Raw genomic sequence first — 19,093 nt, 5'->3', positions numbered from 1 at the left:
AGGAAATATATCATATTGGTCCGTAAACAGTTCTCAAAGTTACCATTCATAAATCTCCACGGGACATAACAAAGTAGACGAGAATAAAAGGAAACCCCATATCAAGTTGGTTTCGAATTAACTTCTTTTTTTGATGGTATGTATTCTAATATGTTGATTACAATGTTAAATCACGGTTATTTACCACTTTGAAAGTTTTGGTCTAAATTTTCGACTTATATCTCGTATTGTATTGTGTCTTCTGAATTAAGTGATTCATTCACAAAGTTTTGATTGTTTCTGTGGACGAAATTGCCGGCGGTTACTCTATATAAATTGTGAGACTAACCACACTTGCATACATTATGTGGGATTTTTCTCCCTAAATTTTCGTGGTCAAACTGCACTCAGTAGAATTCGTTAGTCAACTAACTATTTGATTTTCTGTCATTATTACCATACTTCTAGTTTTTTCTCGATGGAGGTTTGCTAAACTGAAACAGTAACAAAGAAAACTGACAATGCTAGGTTATTCAATATCACCCATTCTTGTTCTAACTTGTCAAGAGAATATTTTCTTTATACGAAGCTTCGTCAATATTTGAATGAACGAAGTCGTCGAAGTTGAGCTCCAACTGTATAAAAAAAACTGGAAAAAACCAATTTTTTCCTAAAACTTTTACAGAATAAAGTTAAATATCTTGAATCTGTTGACTGAAGGAAGTGTTGGAATAACTTAATTTCAGTTGATAAGATTGTGGGGAGTAGTGTAACGTCGTGTACTATATTACACCTACATAGCTTATTCTAGTTTCTGGACAAGCCAATTCACCTATAACGTTGAGTCATATTTTGATCTTGTTAATTATTCGCTTATTGACCTTGACTATATTTTTATATGAGCGTATATGTGTACCCTTCGTATCCTATTCATCATATGTCTGTCATTCATTTTTGTCTGATTATAAATGTTGATTAATGCTTGCTCATAGGGTGTCGGCTTACCAGCCATCTCCCATGCATGTCATTTTTACTTCGCTCGCTAACATTTGCTCATGTGCTCACTGCCTTCTAGTCTATGTTATTTGTCAATAAAAATGTAGTTGCCGCTTCCCTTTGTCTTCTGACATTATACACCGTTCAGATTGATATAATAACGGTTATCAAGACGATCGATTAACGAAGCATGCCACTACAAGATCTTTAAAAATCAAGCATTTCTTTTAGATGTCTAAATATTTTAGCTAATTGAACTTTTAATGAGATTCAAGTTGAAATAAGCCATAATTTTTGAAATAAAGCAAGGTAAAATCAAATGACATCTAGGACGTCCAAATTTAAAATAAATGATAATGAATCTTACTTAGTGAATGGTCATGGAAATGGCTCTGGCGCATTTATTTGACTAATCGCATTTAGTTAGCATTACCGCTAAGAGACTGAACAATCAAATCATATGCATTACTGGACAAATGTTATTCTTCTTATGCTAATATTAATACACTGGTTTATGTCTGATTAAGCCAACCCATTAGTAGGCATAACGATACGCTGATGAACAAGTAAATCGTTTGGTACTTCCACAAACTGTCATTACATATTCCAATTTTGACTTGTATACTTACGTAAGCAGTGCTATAAACTGTTTGAATTACTTATTCCACCTTCTGTCTTATTACTCTCAACTTAGCTTTATGCAATTTGTTTCAACTTTCCAAGTTACATTGTAACTGACTTTAAAATGTCTATGTTAATCTATAATGATGAACGCCTAACTAAAAAAATATTCCTTCATATAAATGTATATATATATACATATATAATTCTGGTGGGAATATAATTTTCGGTAAGTGAATGTAATGTGCACTCCTAATCAATAGTTCATCGATGTAGTCATGATGAAGTGCAAAATATTACATGTACTTGAAATTGAAAGATTTGATTATTCTTTTAATTTTTCAGTTTTAACTTGACCTTGTCTGTATAAGTGATGCTAAATAAAAAATTTATTTTCATTTTTATCAGCTTATTTTTGTTAAATGAAATTAGTTACGGATATATTTTGGTCTGTCGAAAAATGAAAAAAGACAGTAAAAGAAGCTATCATGGATATGGTGGTTATTGCCCTGACTGTCCACTCATCTGTCGTGTTTTTACAAATGATATGAAACGACCGGAATCATTTCAACCTAGAAAACTCCGTCCAAACACATGCAGATGAAATATTAAAAGAAAAACTTCACAGAAGTTCAGCACCTAGAGGTATCTATGATAATCCGTATAATCCTGGTTTGTGGCGTCGTTCGACAGTAATAACTGCACCATACACCTAGTTAATACAATTATAGTAAATACAAATAAATGGAAATTATTCTGTATACTATTCGCCATCCAATATTTCTATTTAGTTTTCAAATCGTTTAATAAGCATGAACAAATGATAAATACTTTTCCACCAAGTAAAATGTTGTTTTTATATCTTTTGCTGGTTTCTCATAAACGCTATTGGAAATATATCTCTAATAGGTACATTCTGTATTGTCATGTACTTTAGTTAATTCATTAAAAGTTAGGTATTTTTACAACTAAAACGTTCAGCAATTTATCTGCGTATTTTTGACAGCTTCAACTAGTCTGTAGTTAGTTTTAAATTGTGATTTGCTGTCGATTAAAATATTGTACGAAAGTATAATCAGTAGATATTTAAAACCTTTGGTTATTTCTATATTTTTTCAAGTCACATGTCAAGATTCTTCGTTATTTTTGACTGATTGGGGTTGTAAATGAGTCGCTAAGAATAAACCTTTTTAGCATTTAATATGCTAATTATGACCGAGTAAATTAAAAACATTTTTGAATAAATAAATGCTAGTAGACATATCTGAAACAATCGAATCAATGGATCTGGCCCAAGATTTTATTTTATCACAATCACTTACAGGTGTTAAATAACTCCCTTTAATTTTGTTTTCTTAAATAACTTTGGTTGGAGGTGAATCTTTTCAATGACTGGCTGGCTAATAACCAAAAAGGCCGGGACAGCTGTTTTGTTCTTGTTTGAAACCATTAATTATTTCGTATACTTATAAGTAAATAGGGGATCAAACCTATATGCATACCTTTTGTCAAGGTCCAGTGATTTTTCGATAAATGATAATGTGATGATCACTTCACTGGAAGCAAGTATTTTTAATTGGTATCTTAAGTTAACGTAAAGCGTAGGAAAAGCATAATATGAACTTTCGTATCTGAACACATTTTCCGTTGTGGATTATTATTTAGTGTGGTGCTGTGGTAGACTGATATTTCAGTGGAGCTTTATTAACGATCTCACAGTGGTTAGTTTTTCAGTTCTTTCATACTCCACATAGTAAGGAAATATCTTTGAACAAAATTTAGCTTGCAACTAGTTGATAGTGACACTGCTGCATATTTATCTAGGATAGGGATTTTCTTAAATGATTGATTATCTTAAGAATTTATTTCGCTGAACCAAATACTAGATATCCGCCAGAGGAGGTATGGCATAAACACCAACTGTATACGTAGTAAATTTCCTTCCCACGACAAAAAATACCCAGGCTGATAATACATCAAATATTAGGTTACTACGAAAGATAGTCACCAATTGTGAAAGATAACCATGCCCTCTGAAGTGTTTGTAATTATTCCTACTATATTACTCCAGTCTTTGATACGATATACAGTTTTGTTCATTCAGGACAAGCTTTTGATTGTCATATGAATGAAACCGCACTCAATTGTAGATGTGACGTTGTCAATGATATCAACTTTGTTTGGTAATGAACTGTGTCCATTACGGACGACGATGGATGAACCATGAGATATAAATCCTACGCTTGATTACACATGTTATATTTTAGCAACCGCGTTGTGCAGCGATGGTAATAAAAGTCTACATGAACAAGCATGGAAAAATTTATTCCCATTGTATGTCATCTTTCATATCAGATTAGGAATATACCGAATGTATGAGAATAAATAGGCAACCTCTCAGGTCGTAGATAAAAGTAAACATACTTACATACACACTGAGATATTAAAATTGCTCAAGATTAACGTGGAAATACTTGCGAAGGATCAGCATAAGAGTACGGATTAAGTTCACATAGGCGTTGCAATGATTCTCTACCGACCAATCTAGTAAACGTATTGAAATTACTTGTCCATATGTAGTTTCTTACCGCCAATAATCAAACCAGTAAGACTTTGTTATGTTTGACATACTATAACCAAAACGCAGTGGATTCTTGTTTTTCCTCTTGCTCTTGGTCGTAAAAATCGATGGTCATATCTGAAATGGACAAAACGCATAACAATCAGAATCTGTTAACAAGATATTACTCGAAAATCACGTTTCTGGGAAAATGCTGGCTTAGCTAATGGGTTTTATGCATACATGATCATCTGTCACATATTTACTTACATGGAACGAATCTGTTTCCTCTTAAACGGTCAATTTATTGGAGTATGCGTTGTTCAGTTTGAATGAGTTTTTTTCGGTACAAACTTCCATTTAGCAGTTCGTGGCTATGTGCTAAAGTTAGTCAACTAACTTGACTGAGCACCTGGGTAGTATCTCAGCCCTCACACAAATCAAATGAGATTTGTGAGGCGCATATGTATCTGAATCCCCTTTGTACCAATATTTATGTGTTTAAATAAATAAAATAATCTGCGAACAATAATTTGATCATCTATCTTCTACATTATTCATTCAGTTTCCTTCTATTGGGCAGTTGGTTAATGATTGAGATATGACATAGATTTCCACAGCTTGCTAGTAAATACACTTCACGAGACAAATTAATTGTTTTGTGTTGTGGAAGTCCTCTCACTTCCAAATAAACGGAATTTCATTACGCTTGTAAAACTTTAAAATACTGTTGTGTATATTAGTGAAGTCTTTTAAGTCAAACCGTCCTGGTTAAGCGCCATAACACAATCAAAAGTATCCGTCCAAGATACGAATTTTTTCTACGATTTTGATACACCACCTATTTCTGTTTGACTCTTTAGTTATGTGAAATAAAACTCACGTTTTGTAAATACCCACCTGACTTAACCAGTTAGACTGTTTGTATATCTTGCAAACATATTTTTTTATATTTTAGGTAATTGATTTTCGAGTACAAGCTTATATGGTTGTACGTAAATTATTATGTCATTCTTCATCAAGGAAACGAATGCTATGCACGGATGCGAATAAACGAGTTTTAGCGGATTGTCGTAAATCTTATGAATCTGTACATTCCAGGGAGGATAGTTTCTTTGACGAACTTTTGAATAGCTCGAAGAAATCCCAAGAAGATAATATCGACTACGATGGAAATGATGAGTTAGATCAGACTATTATTGATGATGCTGAGGATGACGATGCTGATGACAGAATACAAAAAAGTTTAGGCAAGGTGTGTTTTATATCTTCGCTTGAATGTTTCTTTCGGGAGGGGCACTAAAAGATAAAACATAGTTTTTTATTTGCCTTTGCTTTGTACGGTTTTTTAACGTTAATAATGTATTTCATTCACTAAAGGCATACTAATATCGTTGATTTTAAGTCACACTTTGTGTGAAGGTTAATAAATGCTATCCGGATGCTCGGACTAACATAAGGAATTCAATTTAAAATTACTGGGAATTATTAGAATGCGAAATCTTATGCATTTCATTTAATATTATTGTATTGTACCAAGGTTTAAACTATGATTCGAAATCTACATTTTTACTCTTATTACTTACACCTGTTACCCCTCGTGGAGGAGCATAGGCCGCCCACCTGCATTCTCCATCCAACCCTGTCTTGGGCAATCCTTTCCATTTGTTATTCATCCTTTCTATATCTGCTTCTATTTCCCGGCTTAATATGTTATCTGGCCTTCTTCTTTTCCGCTTCCCTTCAGGATCCCAAGTTAGGGCTTGCCTCGTGATGCAGTTTGGTAATTTCTTCAATGTATGTCCTATTCAATTTCAACGTCTTTCCTCTTTATCTGGAGGCTGGTTTGTCCTCTCCCACAGAAGGCTGTTGCTGATGGTATCCGGCATACGGACATTCAGTATTTTGCGTAGACAACTGTTCATAAATACTTGTACCTTTTTGGTGATGGTTGTAGTAGTTCTCCACGTTTCAGCTCCGTACAGTAAAACTGTTTTGACGTTCGTATTGAAGATAGTGTAGCTGTAAATAATTCCCCAAAATCAATAGCTTTCTAAGTGTTCGACATTGGATGCTGACCACGTTGTTTAAGTGGACTTGTTTAACTGAAGGCTTTCGGTCATGCATCCGTACCAGATCACGTTTCAACTCGGCGTGGGACACTGCTCCTACGTTTCTATAGCCAGCTTATAGTAAAGGTTCCTCGATATATTGGTAACGTATCAAATATATCTTTCCTACTTCTTCTCGTCTGACTTCTGATTTCCTCTGGCCGGGAACAATCGATTATAGAAGATACTACTGATTGCTAGTTGTAAAACTAGAATATCCGTTGTATCCTCAGTGGTGAGACCGACGTGATCTGGTACACCAAGCGCACAAACTGTGAGTCTGTTCCATTTTGGAATATTATTATTCATTGTTATTCTTCATTTGATTTTTATATATTGTGATATACCTTTTTGCTTTCGCGAATTTTTTTTCCCGGGTATATTTTAATTAGACATTTTTCGTTCTCTATATTACTATGATGGAACAATCACCTAAGGTTCTTAAGTTTAAGTCTATTCCCCCTATTTCGATTCAGTTAACGCCATTTTGGCCCGACAATATCGAGTCCTGGTTCTGCCACGCAGAAGCTGATTTTTGCATGCACGGAATCACGGACTCGCGCACACGATTCCTCGCGGTAGTAAAGGCGTTACCGCGCGAGTTTAACAGGTACGTAACACCTAGTATGTTTACTACCGATGTCCCCGAACCTTACGGAGCTCTCAAACGTTTGATTCTAAAACGTGGAGACCTAACCGACCGACAACGGTTAGACCAACTCCTCCATAACATCGACCTGCAACATGGTTCTGCTACAGATATGTTGCTTAGGATGAAAGAAGTGATAGGTCAAAGAACCTTCGACGAAAGCCTATTCAAAGAACTTTTCTTATCCAAACTCCCAAAACAGGTGCAGGCGGTTCTCGTCTCGTTCTAAAACAACACTGTAGACGAGCTGGCTGCATCTGCCGACCGAATCCTAGAAATCAAATCCACTAGCGCCGAGGTCTTTTCCGTCAAAGAAAAACCACAAACGACCACAAATGACATTACCGAACTATGTCATACACTGACACGATATCTTAGGTTTCGTAATGACCGTAGTCGGTCATAATCCTCACGTAGGAGCGTTTCACGTAAGCGATCTGCCTCTCGACCACGAGAGACAGATAACCCCGACTGGTGCCGGTATCACAACCAGTACGGTAAATCCTCTAGAAATTGCAGGAAGCTCTGCAATTACCCGAGGTCTGAGGCGACTGACACGAATAAGATTTCGGGAAACTTCCAAGCCGGCACGCGTTGACGGCAACCGTAGCCGGCGAACACAGCCGCCTCTTATATGTCACGGATGTGACTACGAAAGTTCGCTACCTCGTCGACACTGGCGCAGAAGTTAGCGTTCTTCCAGCAAATCCCGACGACAGACTTCGCAAGTCTGTTTTCAGTTTACAGGCGGCAAACGGAAAGCCGATTGCTACTTACGGTAAAAGGTACGTCTACCTTAACGTGGGTTTACGCAAACCCATACACTGGATTTTCGTGGTTGCAGATGTCTCTATGCCAATCATTGGTATAGACCTGTTACAATACCACAATCTACTCATCGACACACGCTCAGGAAGGTTAATAGACGGAAACACTAAGTTATCTGTTTGCGTAACTCCTTGTTCTGGTTGCAGGTTATCCCCAGTCACGATTAAGCACGCCATAGACCCCTTGTACCAATCATTAATAATAACTCGACAAATACTCCGGGATATACCAACCGCAATCGAAATTGCCTTGTGTAACCAGCAATGTTACACATCACATCTCGACTACAGGACCACCTGTATTCTCGAAAGCCCGTCGACTCGCTCCCGAAAAGCTTAGGTTAGCCAAAAACGAATTCGACCATATGATAGACTTAGGGATAATTCGACTATCAAATAGTCCATGGTCATCCCCATTGCACATGGTCCCTAAAAAGGACAGCAACGATTGGCGGCCAACTGGTGATTATCGGCGTCTGAATGCTAAAGCCATTCCCGATCGTTACCCGTTGCCTCATATTCACGATTTGACAGCTACCTTGAAAGATACAACTGTTTTTTCGAAAACCGACTTAGTTAAGGCTTATAATCAAATCCCGATGGCACCTGATGACATTCCTAAAACCGCCATCATCACTCCTTTCGGTCTTTACGAATTCTTGTGAATGCCTTTCGGTTTAAGAAATGCGGCTCAAACCTTCCAAAGGTTTATAGACGACGTCTTCCGAGGTCTCAACTTCGTACATGCGTATGTTGACGACTGTCTAATAGCAAGTCCGGACAGAGAATCACATCTCAAGCATCTGGACATTGTTTTCGATCGACTCCAAAGGCATGGCATTACTGTAAACATTCAGAAATGCCAAATCGGAACCATCTTCTTAGACTTCTTAGGACACACTATTGATACCCAAGGCATCCGACCCCTTAGAAGCAAAGTGGCGGCCATTCTGGATTAATCAGAACCGACCACAACCAAGCAGTTGCGAACCTTTAATGGACTTGTAAGTTTCTACAGACGTTTCATACCCAAATGCGCATCCCTTATGAAACCGTTAACCGACCAGCTTCGTGGAAATGCAAAATCAATTAGTTTAGACGACACAGCCCGTAAAGCATTCTCCACAGTTAAGGAACACATCGCTAAGGCAACCCTGCTTGCTCATCAGGACACTCAAGCGCCCATTAGTATCACCGTAGACGCATCCGACTTAGCAATCGGAGGAGTCTTACAACAGTGGGTTAACAACTCATAACAACCTTTAGGATTTTTCTGGAGACGGTTGCTAGACGCGGAATCTAGGTACAGCACGTTCGGTAGGGAACTCCTAGCTATATATTGTGCTGTACGGCATTTCCAACATTCCATCGAAGGAAGAGAATTCACGCTTTTTACCGATCACAAACATCTTACCTTCTCTTTAAGTTCATCTTCAGACAAGTACTCACCGCGAGAGTTTCGACAACTCGACTACATTTCGCAGTTTACTTCAGACATACAACACATTTCTGGAGCAAACAATGTAGTCGCAGACGCCTTGTCCCGAATAAGTTCCTTGAACAGTTTCCAAGGAATCGACCTTCTTGAACTCTCTCAGCTTCAAAAAGAAGACATTGATCTTCAGCATGAGTTATCCTCGACAACTCCTAAACTAAGCTTTAAGCAGATGGAAACAGGTAAGGAAACCTTACTTTGCGACACATCTACAGGTAGGGATCGTCCAATAGTACCAAAACATTATCGACGCAACGTCTTCAACACGTTGCACAATCTTTCTCACCCAGGTGCTCGTGCAACAGTCAAACTTATAGCCGAACGGTTTTGCTGGCCTGGCATGAATAAAGACGTGAGGGAGTGGGCACGCTCCTGTGTAAGCTGTCAGAAATCTAAGGTCATAAGACACAACAAATGTCCCTTAGGCTCTTTCAAAACCCCTGACGCTAGTTTCGACCACGTCCATCTAGATTTGGTAGGACCCTTACCCGACTCAAACAGATACTCTTATCTCTTAACATGCATAGACCGTTTCACTCGATGGCCAGAAGCAGTACCGATTAAGGACATTACTGCTGAAACCGTGGCCCGCGCTTTCGTCGGACGATGGGTAGCAAATTTCGGCTGCCCTTCCACAATCACTACAGACCGCGGACGCCAGTTCGAATCTGGACTTTTCCGTTGTCTGACCTCACTTTTAGGAATCATGTGCTTCCGAACGACCGCCTACCACCCACAAGCAAACGGGTTGGTAGAACGTTTTCATCGACAACTAAAAGCTTCATTATCAGCTTCAAACGTTTCACAGTGGACAGACGCTCTTCCACTCGTCTTGCTAGGTATCCGCAATGCAGTGAAAGCTGACATTGGATACATTGCAGCTCAACTCGTTTATGGAACGACACTCCAACTTCCAGGAGAATTCGTGGATCCTTCGTCTTCTTCATTGAACATGGATCTAAAATCCTACTCGAGCAGGCTTGCAAGCGCAATGCGTTCAGTTAAACCTGCTCACACTCGACCTCAATCAACTGATGTTTCCGTTCAACCTGAATTACGACATAGTACACAGGTCTTTGTATGTCGAGACTCACATCGACGACTCCTCGAATCAGCATACGAAGGACTCTTCAAAGTTCTTCAACGTGAACCCAAGTACTATGTAGTCGATAAGAACGGCACGAACGATAGCATCAGTATCGATCGCTTAAAAGCAGCGTACTTAGAATGAAACCCTAGCTACGTCGAATTTCCTTCGGTACAATCGTACGACACGGCTCCTACACTCGTAGTACCCTACACAACAGCCGACACACAACTTGATACTTCGCCAATGTCGATAGATAATCCTAAAACAACGCGTTCTGGAAGAAGAGTAAGATTTCCAGAACATCTTAACGGATATTGCACGTAGGACATAAGTTTATCTTGAATTACCCTTTCATTGTTTATTATAAAATTTTTTTAATATGCTCATTTTTTATTTAATTAAAAAGACAAAAAAGCAAAACATTTTTTTTGAGCGTATTTATATTTTTTTATACACAAAAAAACCAGTTTTTTCCGATCGCTTTTACGCTGTTTGTAAGTGTATTAGTTTATTCATTTTTTTTCCCGCTCATCTTGTGTTTTTACGCACGTACGAGTGTATTTTCGACATGAACTCACACGTTTTATTTTTCCTCTTTTCCAGGACGGCTGGAAAAGAACGACGAAGTTTCGCAAGGAACCGAAATTTTCATTGTATTTTATTTCGTTATTGTTGTGTTGTACATCATGGTCCCTTAGTTTAAGGAAAGACGACCAGACGCTGCTAAACGAAGCAAGCTATCAGAAGAGTGTTTACCAACGACAAACTCGTTGGGTTTAAACTTCTGGCTGGTCACATCTCAGGGGCATCACTACCTCACTAGGGGGGGAGTGATCTGTAGCTGTAAATAATTCCCCAAAATCAATAGCTTTCTAAGTGTTCGACATTGGATGCTGACCACGTTGTTTAAGTGGACTTGTTTAACTGAAGGCTTTCGGTCATGCATCCGTACCAGATCACGTTTCAACTCGGCGTGGGACACTGCTCCTACGTTTCTATAGCCAGCTTATAGTAAAGGTTCCTCGATATATTGGTAACGTATCAAATATATCTTTCCTACTTCTTCTCGTCTGACTTCTGATTTCCTCTGGCCGGGAACAATCGATTATAGAAGATACTACTGATTGCTAGTTGTAAAACTAGAATATCCGTTGTATCCTCAATAATGACTTTCATATTGTTTGACAGCTGTTTTCGGTTTGATATGTTCATCAGTGTAGGAATGCTGTCCTTGCTTTGCCAAACCTCTTCTACTGAATCCTTCAGTTTCCTATTCTTTGAGTAAGTTTTGTTATGCTTGGAACTTGTTGCTGAGATCTATCATGAGTCCAATGAGTTTGTCAGTATCTCGAAGAAGGACTGTGGTAAACATTTTACTTGCCATTTCATCATACAGCCTTGGCTGTAGTTCCTTCATGACCATCACTTAGTGGTAATTTGAAGCTATGTCTCTTCCTCTCTTGGTTCTAACGCCTGAATTTTTAGTGATGCGAATGTGTTAGATCTGGTTCTTTGTAGTGTGATCCAGTGAGACTCATGTTACTTCATGTGTGCGTTTGTGATGGTATAAAGTTCCACCCATAATCGTTTTGTTGAATGCACATAAATTTGCAAACCTGTTACCACTCTTGTTGATTTCTCCCAGTCCATGTTGTCCCAGAATATCTTCATATCCGGTGTTGTCTATTCCGACTTTCACGTTCAAGTTTCCCATCAGGATGGTTGGGTTCTTTCCTTGAGCACTTTATAATCGATTGCAGCTCATCGTAGAACAGATCTTTATCTTCGTAATTGCTATCGTTGGCTAGTGCACAACACTGGATAACATTCATTATGAGCCCCCCCCATTTTTGTTTCAAAGAATGTTTTGATAGTTCTGAATACATGAGATTCCAATCCTATAAGTGCATTTCTTGCTTGTTTAGACAGCATCAGAAAAACTCTGAGTGTGTGGAGCAATTTTCTCTTCGTGGTCAGAGTACAGCATCGTCTTTTCTCCTGTAACTAACCTTTGCTGTCCAGCTTGGGTCCAATATGTTTCACTAATTTCGAGCACTGCTAAGTTGTATCTCTTCGTTTCCATTGCTATTTGAATGGTCCTTCCGGTATCCCAGTTTGTCTGGACATTCTATGTACCCATATTATTTGTTGCTCTGGGGGCATCGGCCCCGTGACTTCTGAAGAATATCAGCTTCATCATGAATTGTCCTAATTTGTCTGGATGAAGATCGTTCAACTTGGACGGCAGAGTTTAAATGGTTCAAATTGTTTATTCTGGTTAGCGTATATTTAGCAAGTTTGTTTACAAGGGCATGGGGTTGCTAACTCCATGCACAACCGTTATCCTTAACCCTGGCTTGAAACTGGCAGTAAACCTAGAAGAGATACGGACAGAGTTAATCTTTAACATCTAGTAGCTATTAAACATAATATTTTTGGCACGCGTAAGTCAAATATTAGTAGCACGAAAATTCGGTCAACTACACTATATAAAATATATTATTTTACCGAGACAAAAGACCCACTATAAACAGCGTTATAATATCAAATCGACTTCTCGTACGTTAAACGACAACATATGTATTAAGGAACAACAAGCGTTTATAGTTTTGCTTTGCTTGAGAAAAACTGTGGTAGGCATTTAAGTCATCGGGAACTAACGAAATTATATTCAAACACGAGCCACCTACAAATATATTCATTTTATCCCTATGAATTCCCAGAAGATCGTACGAAATAACCTTATTGTTGTATTGACAACATCTGATTATTCTTTTGTACGTGATTGCGCGTTGATTACGGATTCCAAACATATTATTATTATTCACAAACACCTTATGGGTACACAAGTGCTGTGAAGAAACCATTTCGGGTTTCTTCAAAAAATGCAATAATACACAATTTTCAATAATGTTAACATTACATATGCCATGTTTGAGAAAGGAAGGAAAAGGAAAATAAAATATTAACAATAGAATAGTAATAATAAATCAGGTTATGTGTAATTAGCAAGAATTTTGAATTGATTTTGAAGAAGGAAAGGAAGAAACAAAGGAAATAGAAATAAAGGAGACGCGGAATACGTAAATATCTAAACGCAGAACAAGAATAAACAACTAGTGCGCTCAGATGCGCTCATCTAGTTCTACCCGCCTAAAATTGCATTATTTTGAGAGTTCTTAGTTAGCACAATAGCTCAAATACTTCTGATTATCATTTCTGCGTCGCGATGAGGTGAAATTTTAGACAGTTGAACATTAATCCAAGTAGCAACAACTTTAAAGACTACGTGAACGGTTTGAAATCTAGTGCATGGCTAAAAAATATCAAAAATGGTCAACTCGTAGCGTATTTCCTGACATTCATTGACAAAACTTTATATGGCCTGCTAAAGAATCTGACTCTCCAGAGAAAACCATTTCGTTATCATATAAATCTCCCAAGGGATCGCCTTTTAGTCATATGTAATGTGCTAGCTTTGAGTGCAGTGCGGTTTAAGCATCATAAAATGATTCATCCAAATGACCACAACGTTAAAGACTTTGTGCCTGAACTATAGAAACAGGCTGCGAAGTGCACTATCGGCGACCGTTCGGAAATTCAACTTTGTGATTTCGAATTTAGTAGGAGAGCTAATTCAACAACCTAAATTCTCATTCCAAAACATTTAAAACAGCATGTATTAGCTATGAGATAGTGAACAAGCTTTTCTTCTATAAACGGCCCATATAAGGATTTTGTGAAACTGCTAAATAAAGACGACAGTTCTTCAAGCATGCTATGTGAGGTTTTAGTGGTGAAACAGGACCATGAACACTAGCTTTGAAAATTTTTGAAAGGATTAGGGTGGGGTTGCTTTTATTCGTTTCTAAAGAAGATTCTAACGCATAACTTGAAGGTTTAATAGCCGCTTGCGCTATTTGCAGTTGAGGAATCGGAACTCAGCCCACAGAAGGTCAAGTACAGAGTGACCTAGTCTCTCTGAAGAGATAAATAATTCCTTATGATGTTTGGGAAGCAGCACATAATACAGTGAATGATTCATGTGCGGAAGGTATATTCTAACTGATTTAGTCTTCACCACGGGGAACTCCTATTCTTACTGCCTTCAAGTCCGATGACACTACTCCTAGAATATATAGTAATGATAGATTAATTGTGAACTTCCGTTTGTTGGGGCAAATATGCACGACGGTGGAAGCTCAAGATTATCTTAATCGACACCGTGGTTCTAAGGTATACTTGGAAGTTGACATATAAGATGCTTATTTTCAAATCCTTTCAGGTCCATCTTCATTTGTCTTAAGAATAATTAACACTCATTTTGGTCTATTCAAAAATATTTGGCTCAAGTTGTTCCCCAGATACATTTCAAGAAATAATAAATGATGTGGTCAGTGAAACCAAGGATGTTGAAGTTCACTACTTATGGTTCTGATAAGGTAGCTTATTATCAGAGACTCACTAATTAACTGCGTCGTTTAATTGGAGTGAATTTAGTGGTGAATCCGAATGAGCGTTCACTTTGTGCTTCTGGTTTTGAACATCTTGGATACCTATGTGACGGTTTACACCATATGTGAAGTGACTAGCTCCACTGACAAACACATCATCTCCTAAAAGTCTTACGGAACAACGTTCACCAATGCGCACTGTTTAACGCTAGTTCCGCTTTGTTCCTAATTTTTCCTGTCCCACTTGCTGTTTATTTCAAATCTTGAAGTTCAATTCACTTAAATTGATTAAGGAACAAGCGTCATACTTGCGAAGTTTGCTAACATTTCTTCAAAGTGATGTTATTTACCAAGTTTTCTCTCCTAGCGTGCATTATGTACTTATTATTAATGCATCACATATGAGTTTTGGTGCACTATCGGTGCAGAAATGTAGACAAGTAATCTGTTTCACTCAAGCGTGCTGCTGAACAAGATTATTCAGAAACTCTTTGAGAAGCATTAGCTATGCCTTAAGACGTCAAATAACCTCATAAATACTTATTCGGAAAGAAATTCACTATCGTTATCTATCAGGAAGCTTTAAAGTTCACTTGCCAGCTTGAGAAATACTTAGCATATTCCTCAACTATTAAGGTCAGACGATGGAGTATTGCTCTGAGTGCAAAGAAGTGCCAAACAAATTCAGCCTAATAACTACACATCTCAACAATCACTAAAAGATGGAATTGTCAATACTTTATACTGTTTATTGGTGTCACGCCTGACAGTCGGACGTCCAGGTCCCATCAGAACAACTCGCCAGTACTTTGGATGCATGCTCAGTGCTATAGGAAAAGGTTTGAACGTTAATCTGAAACGTAGATTTCCTGTCTACTTTTTAGAGTGGGATGAGTTATTCGCTACTCCTAATGATGTTTTTTTTATATAATCGTGTTGTCATTTCTCCTTCGAATCATTAATCTGTGCATATAGATCATAGAGACGTTTCTGCCACAACTTAGAAATGCTAGGCATTCGTAATGAAAGATGCTTCACCAAATGTTTTGAGAGGAAGGATTCTCCACCCGAATATGAAGTGTTTAGAGTCTGCGGAATCTGTTTATTATTGTGGAACACATTTTCAATCAGCCACTATGATTATGATTAAGAATGTTGTCAAGTAGATGATTCGAACTTCAGGTGCCATTTATATGAATGCACAACCGATATCTTGACCAAATAGGATTTTAAGACTCTGGTAAGTCTGTTCCGACGTCCACAGTTAACTCTCGTAGTCATTAGTACATTCCTGATCACGCTATGTCTATATTCAATATAGAACTGGACAGACACACAATGAGCTTAAGGGGGAGATGTGCGATAAATTAAAAGTATCTGGATCTCCAGTCAAGCTGTGGAGAAAATAACGTTTGTGAACAACGATGTTTTCCTCTTTATTAATGTGCGATTATTACGATTTCCTGAAATAAAACACTCAAATATTCTCATCTAATTTTATCGACCTGAAACTGAACTATTTAGCTTCACGAATAGACCAACCCTTTTTAAATAATCCAACAACAGCAGAATATAGCATCTTTGTCTGTCCTTGCTTTGAATCGGAACTCGATGATCTATGGATAGAACAGGACGAGAACAAGTAAACCACTAGCATGTGTGAATCAACAGTCGACGTTTGTCAACAGATCCTGGAATAGAGAGCCTTATTTTTGGATTCTCTTCTGGAGTGAATACAATTTCTTTAGTCTTTGGAGGGATGGGGTATAACAGAAGGAAACAAAGCAAACACGGACATAAGCTACATTGTCTTTCGGGGAACTCCTCCATTTTCGGTGTAAAATATCACTTCTCGGACACTTCATTCACTTTAGTCTTAATCATGGCGTCATTATTGTAACTGACTGTATCGCTCACTATTCTAGAAGTAGTCCACGCTTGACGGGAAATCATAAAGACTAGAGACCATAATGAATTCTGATACCTTGGAGTATGACGGTTACATATATTAGCCCCATATTAAGTAACATCCGATGAGCATATTCACACTCGAAGTAGTGAATTATCCATCTGTGAGTAGCCTCCACTGTTGATGGTATTATTCAATCATTTTCTTCAATAACGAGCTACGCAGCCTCTTAATTTCATGTAAATTTATGGGAGTTATACTCGAGTCTTCTGATTAAAATCTTGTTAGAGCCTTCGTCAATTCGAATGATATGTTGAGAGTAAGGAAAACCAGGATAGAATATCTGTTAACAACTCTGATGTCATGTCATGTGGGAGTAAGACTTTTTCCTCTTGTTGAATATTGAAGTGGTTGAGCGCAATACATTGAGACTTAACTAGTTTTTTCCTGACATTGTTCGAGAACGGAGCACGAAAGGCATATCGATCATGCCGGTAAAAGTTCCGTAATTCTTCTGTACCAAACAATCTTTATTTTTATGTTACTTCTTGAACTCTCCACAAATGCATTTGTCGACACATATGTATTTGTATGAATATTTCTCCAATCAAGGCCCATAGTTGGAATTCTCTGTATACTAGTTCCATGTCACAAGCGAATCAGATGGATTAAGCATTTGTATTATGGGTTAGAAATCCACTAAGTATATCACACTGCTATGAAGATGATTAATGGTATAAGCTATAAAAGATAGGTCAGATTATATGTGGTTAAGAGATGGTAAGAACTAACGGCAAATCAAAGGATATGAAAGTGTAGAAGATTCTAAGACTTTCAGAAACTCAGAAACGTAAAACATTGAGCAACCCACAAGAATTTAGGACATTTTGATCTTTTTTTGATTGGCCTTAGTTGATCAGCAACCATAAGATTAGTGAGTTATCTGTCTACTTGTAATAGGAAAAATAAAATAAAAGGACATGACACTCAGGAAGAATAATGTTGTTTTAACCATTAGAGAGATTCGGAATCTGAAAATGAGGGTTAGGAGCAGTAGGCCATGATTAATAATTAATAAATATTGGGACAGGATAAAGCATGTGTTCTCTAATTTGGTTATATTCATACTAATAACAATGGTGTTCGTTATATTCTTGTTCCACATAGATATTAGGCGGTCCAAAATAAAGTGCCTCATTGGTGGGCGGGAGTTCAAGGAATAGTTGATGAAGCTCTTTAGAGTCTAGTAACAAGGTTGTTAGCCTTTTAGATTTGGTAAAAGTGTCACAGTTACCGTTAGGTATTGGCAACCTGTTCCACAATAAACTATACTGAACTGTAACAAAACGCATTTGTTTTTGGTGTTTTACGGTAAATAGTGTATATGCATTGCTTCTTAGTCTGTAGGCTGGGTCATTGATCATAGTTGGGCAGGAGGTTAGGAATGACAGTCTATTTATTGCTTTGTAGAGAAATATCAGATTGTTCATTAACCTACGGTGCCATAAAGGTTCTAAAGAGAGGTGCTTACATCTACTTGTGTAATCGAGAGTGGAGTCACTTCCTAGCAGTTGGCGTGTAAAGCGTCTTTGAACATCTTCTACTATTATTTTGTCGGTGGTATTCATATCAGAGAAGATAAAAGAGCTGTATTCTAGGGAAGGTCGTACACATATTTTGTAAAGGGTAAGCTTAGCCTCTGTCGTGAAGAGATTTGTCGTAATGAAGCCAATTAGACGTCTAGCTTAAGAAATAATAGAGGGGGCGTGTGCTTTAAAGTTTAGGCTTCCTGTGTAATTAATTCCTAGGTCGTGTACTGAATTAAGTGTCTGGACTTTACTTTTATTTCAGTAAAGTTGAGGTTCATAGGGGTGCTTTCCAAAGTGCAAGATCCCGCATTTGTTGAGGTTGAATGGTAATTGCCACTTTTCGCTCCAGATAGTTAGGTTATTGAGATCATCTTGAATAAGGGATACTCCTTCACTTAGAGCCTCAGACTTATAGCTGTATACTATTTTGAGTTCATTAGCATATAAGTATGATTTCCCAGATTTTATGATGTTACATATATCGTTTATATACATGAGAAACAAAAGTGGACCTAATAAATTTCTCTGGATGACGCCACTAGTTATTGGTCTAGGTGATGAGAGACAGTCGTTGTACTTTGCCATTTGTTTACATTCCCTTAAGAATGAAACAAACCATGAATAGAGTGGGTTGTTAATCCCGAAGGGCCGTCGTTTGACTAGAAGCCTTTTGTGTGGGACCTTATCAAAAACTTTTTTAAAGTCTAAAAATAGGATTGATACAAGGAGTCCGTTGTCTCGCTTTAGATTTATGTCATTCATGTAGTCTACTAGGTATGTATCACATGACCTGGACCTAACAAATATATGCTG

General features: G+C 37.8%; 1 protein-coding gene across 1 annotated transcript; it reads left to right on the top strand.

Annotated features, from left to right (window-relative positions):
* Positions 1-1,939: 1,939 nt before the first annotated feature.
* On the top strand, positions 1,940-2,200 carry Smp_050750 (hypothetical protein; the record flags this gene model as incomplete). Its single annotated transcript, XM_018796643.1, has 1 exon — positions 1,940-2,200. Exon 1 carries the CDS (start codon positions 1,970-1,972, stop codon positions 2,198-2,200), a length of 231 nt encoding a protein of 76 aa, XP_018651764.1. The 5' UTR covers positions 1,940-1,969.
* Between the last annotated feature and the right edge of the window lie 16,893 nt (positions 2,201-19,093).

The sequence above is a fragment of the Schistosoma mansoni genome, chromosome 4 (assembly GCF_000237925.1).
Source record: "Schistosoma mansoni strain Puerto Rico chromosome 4, complete genome".
NCBI classification, from domain to species: domain Eukaryota; kingdom Metazoa; phylum Platyhelminthes; class Trematoda; order Strigeidida; family Schistosomatidae; genus Schistosoma; species Schistosoma mansoni.
This window is presented reverse-complemented; position numbering and strand designations above follow the sequence as displayed.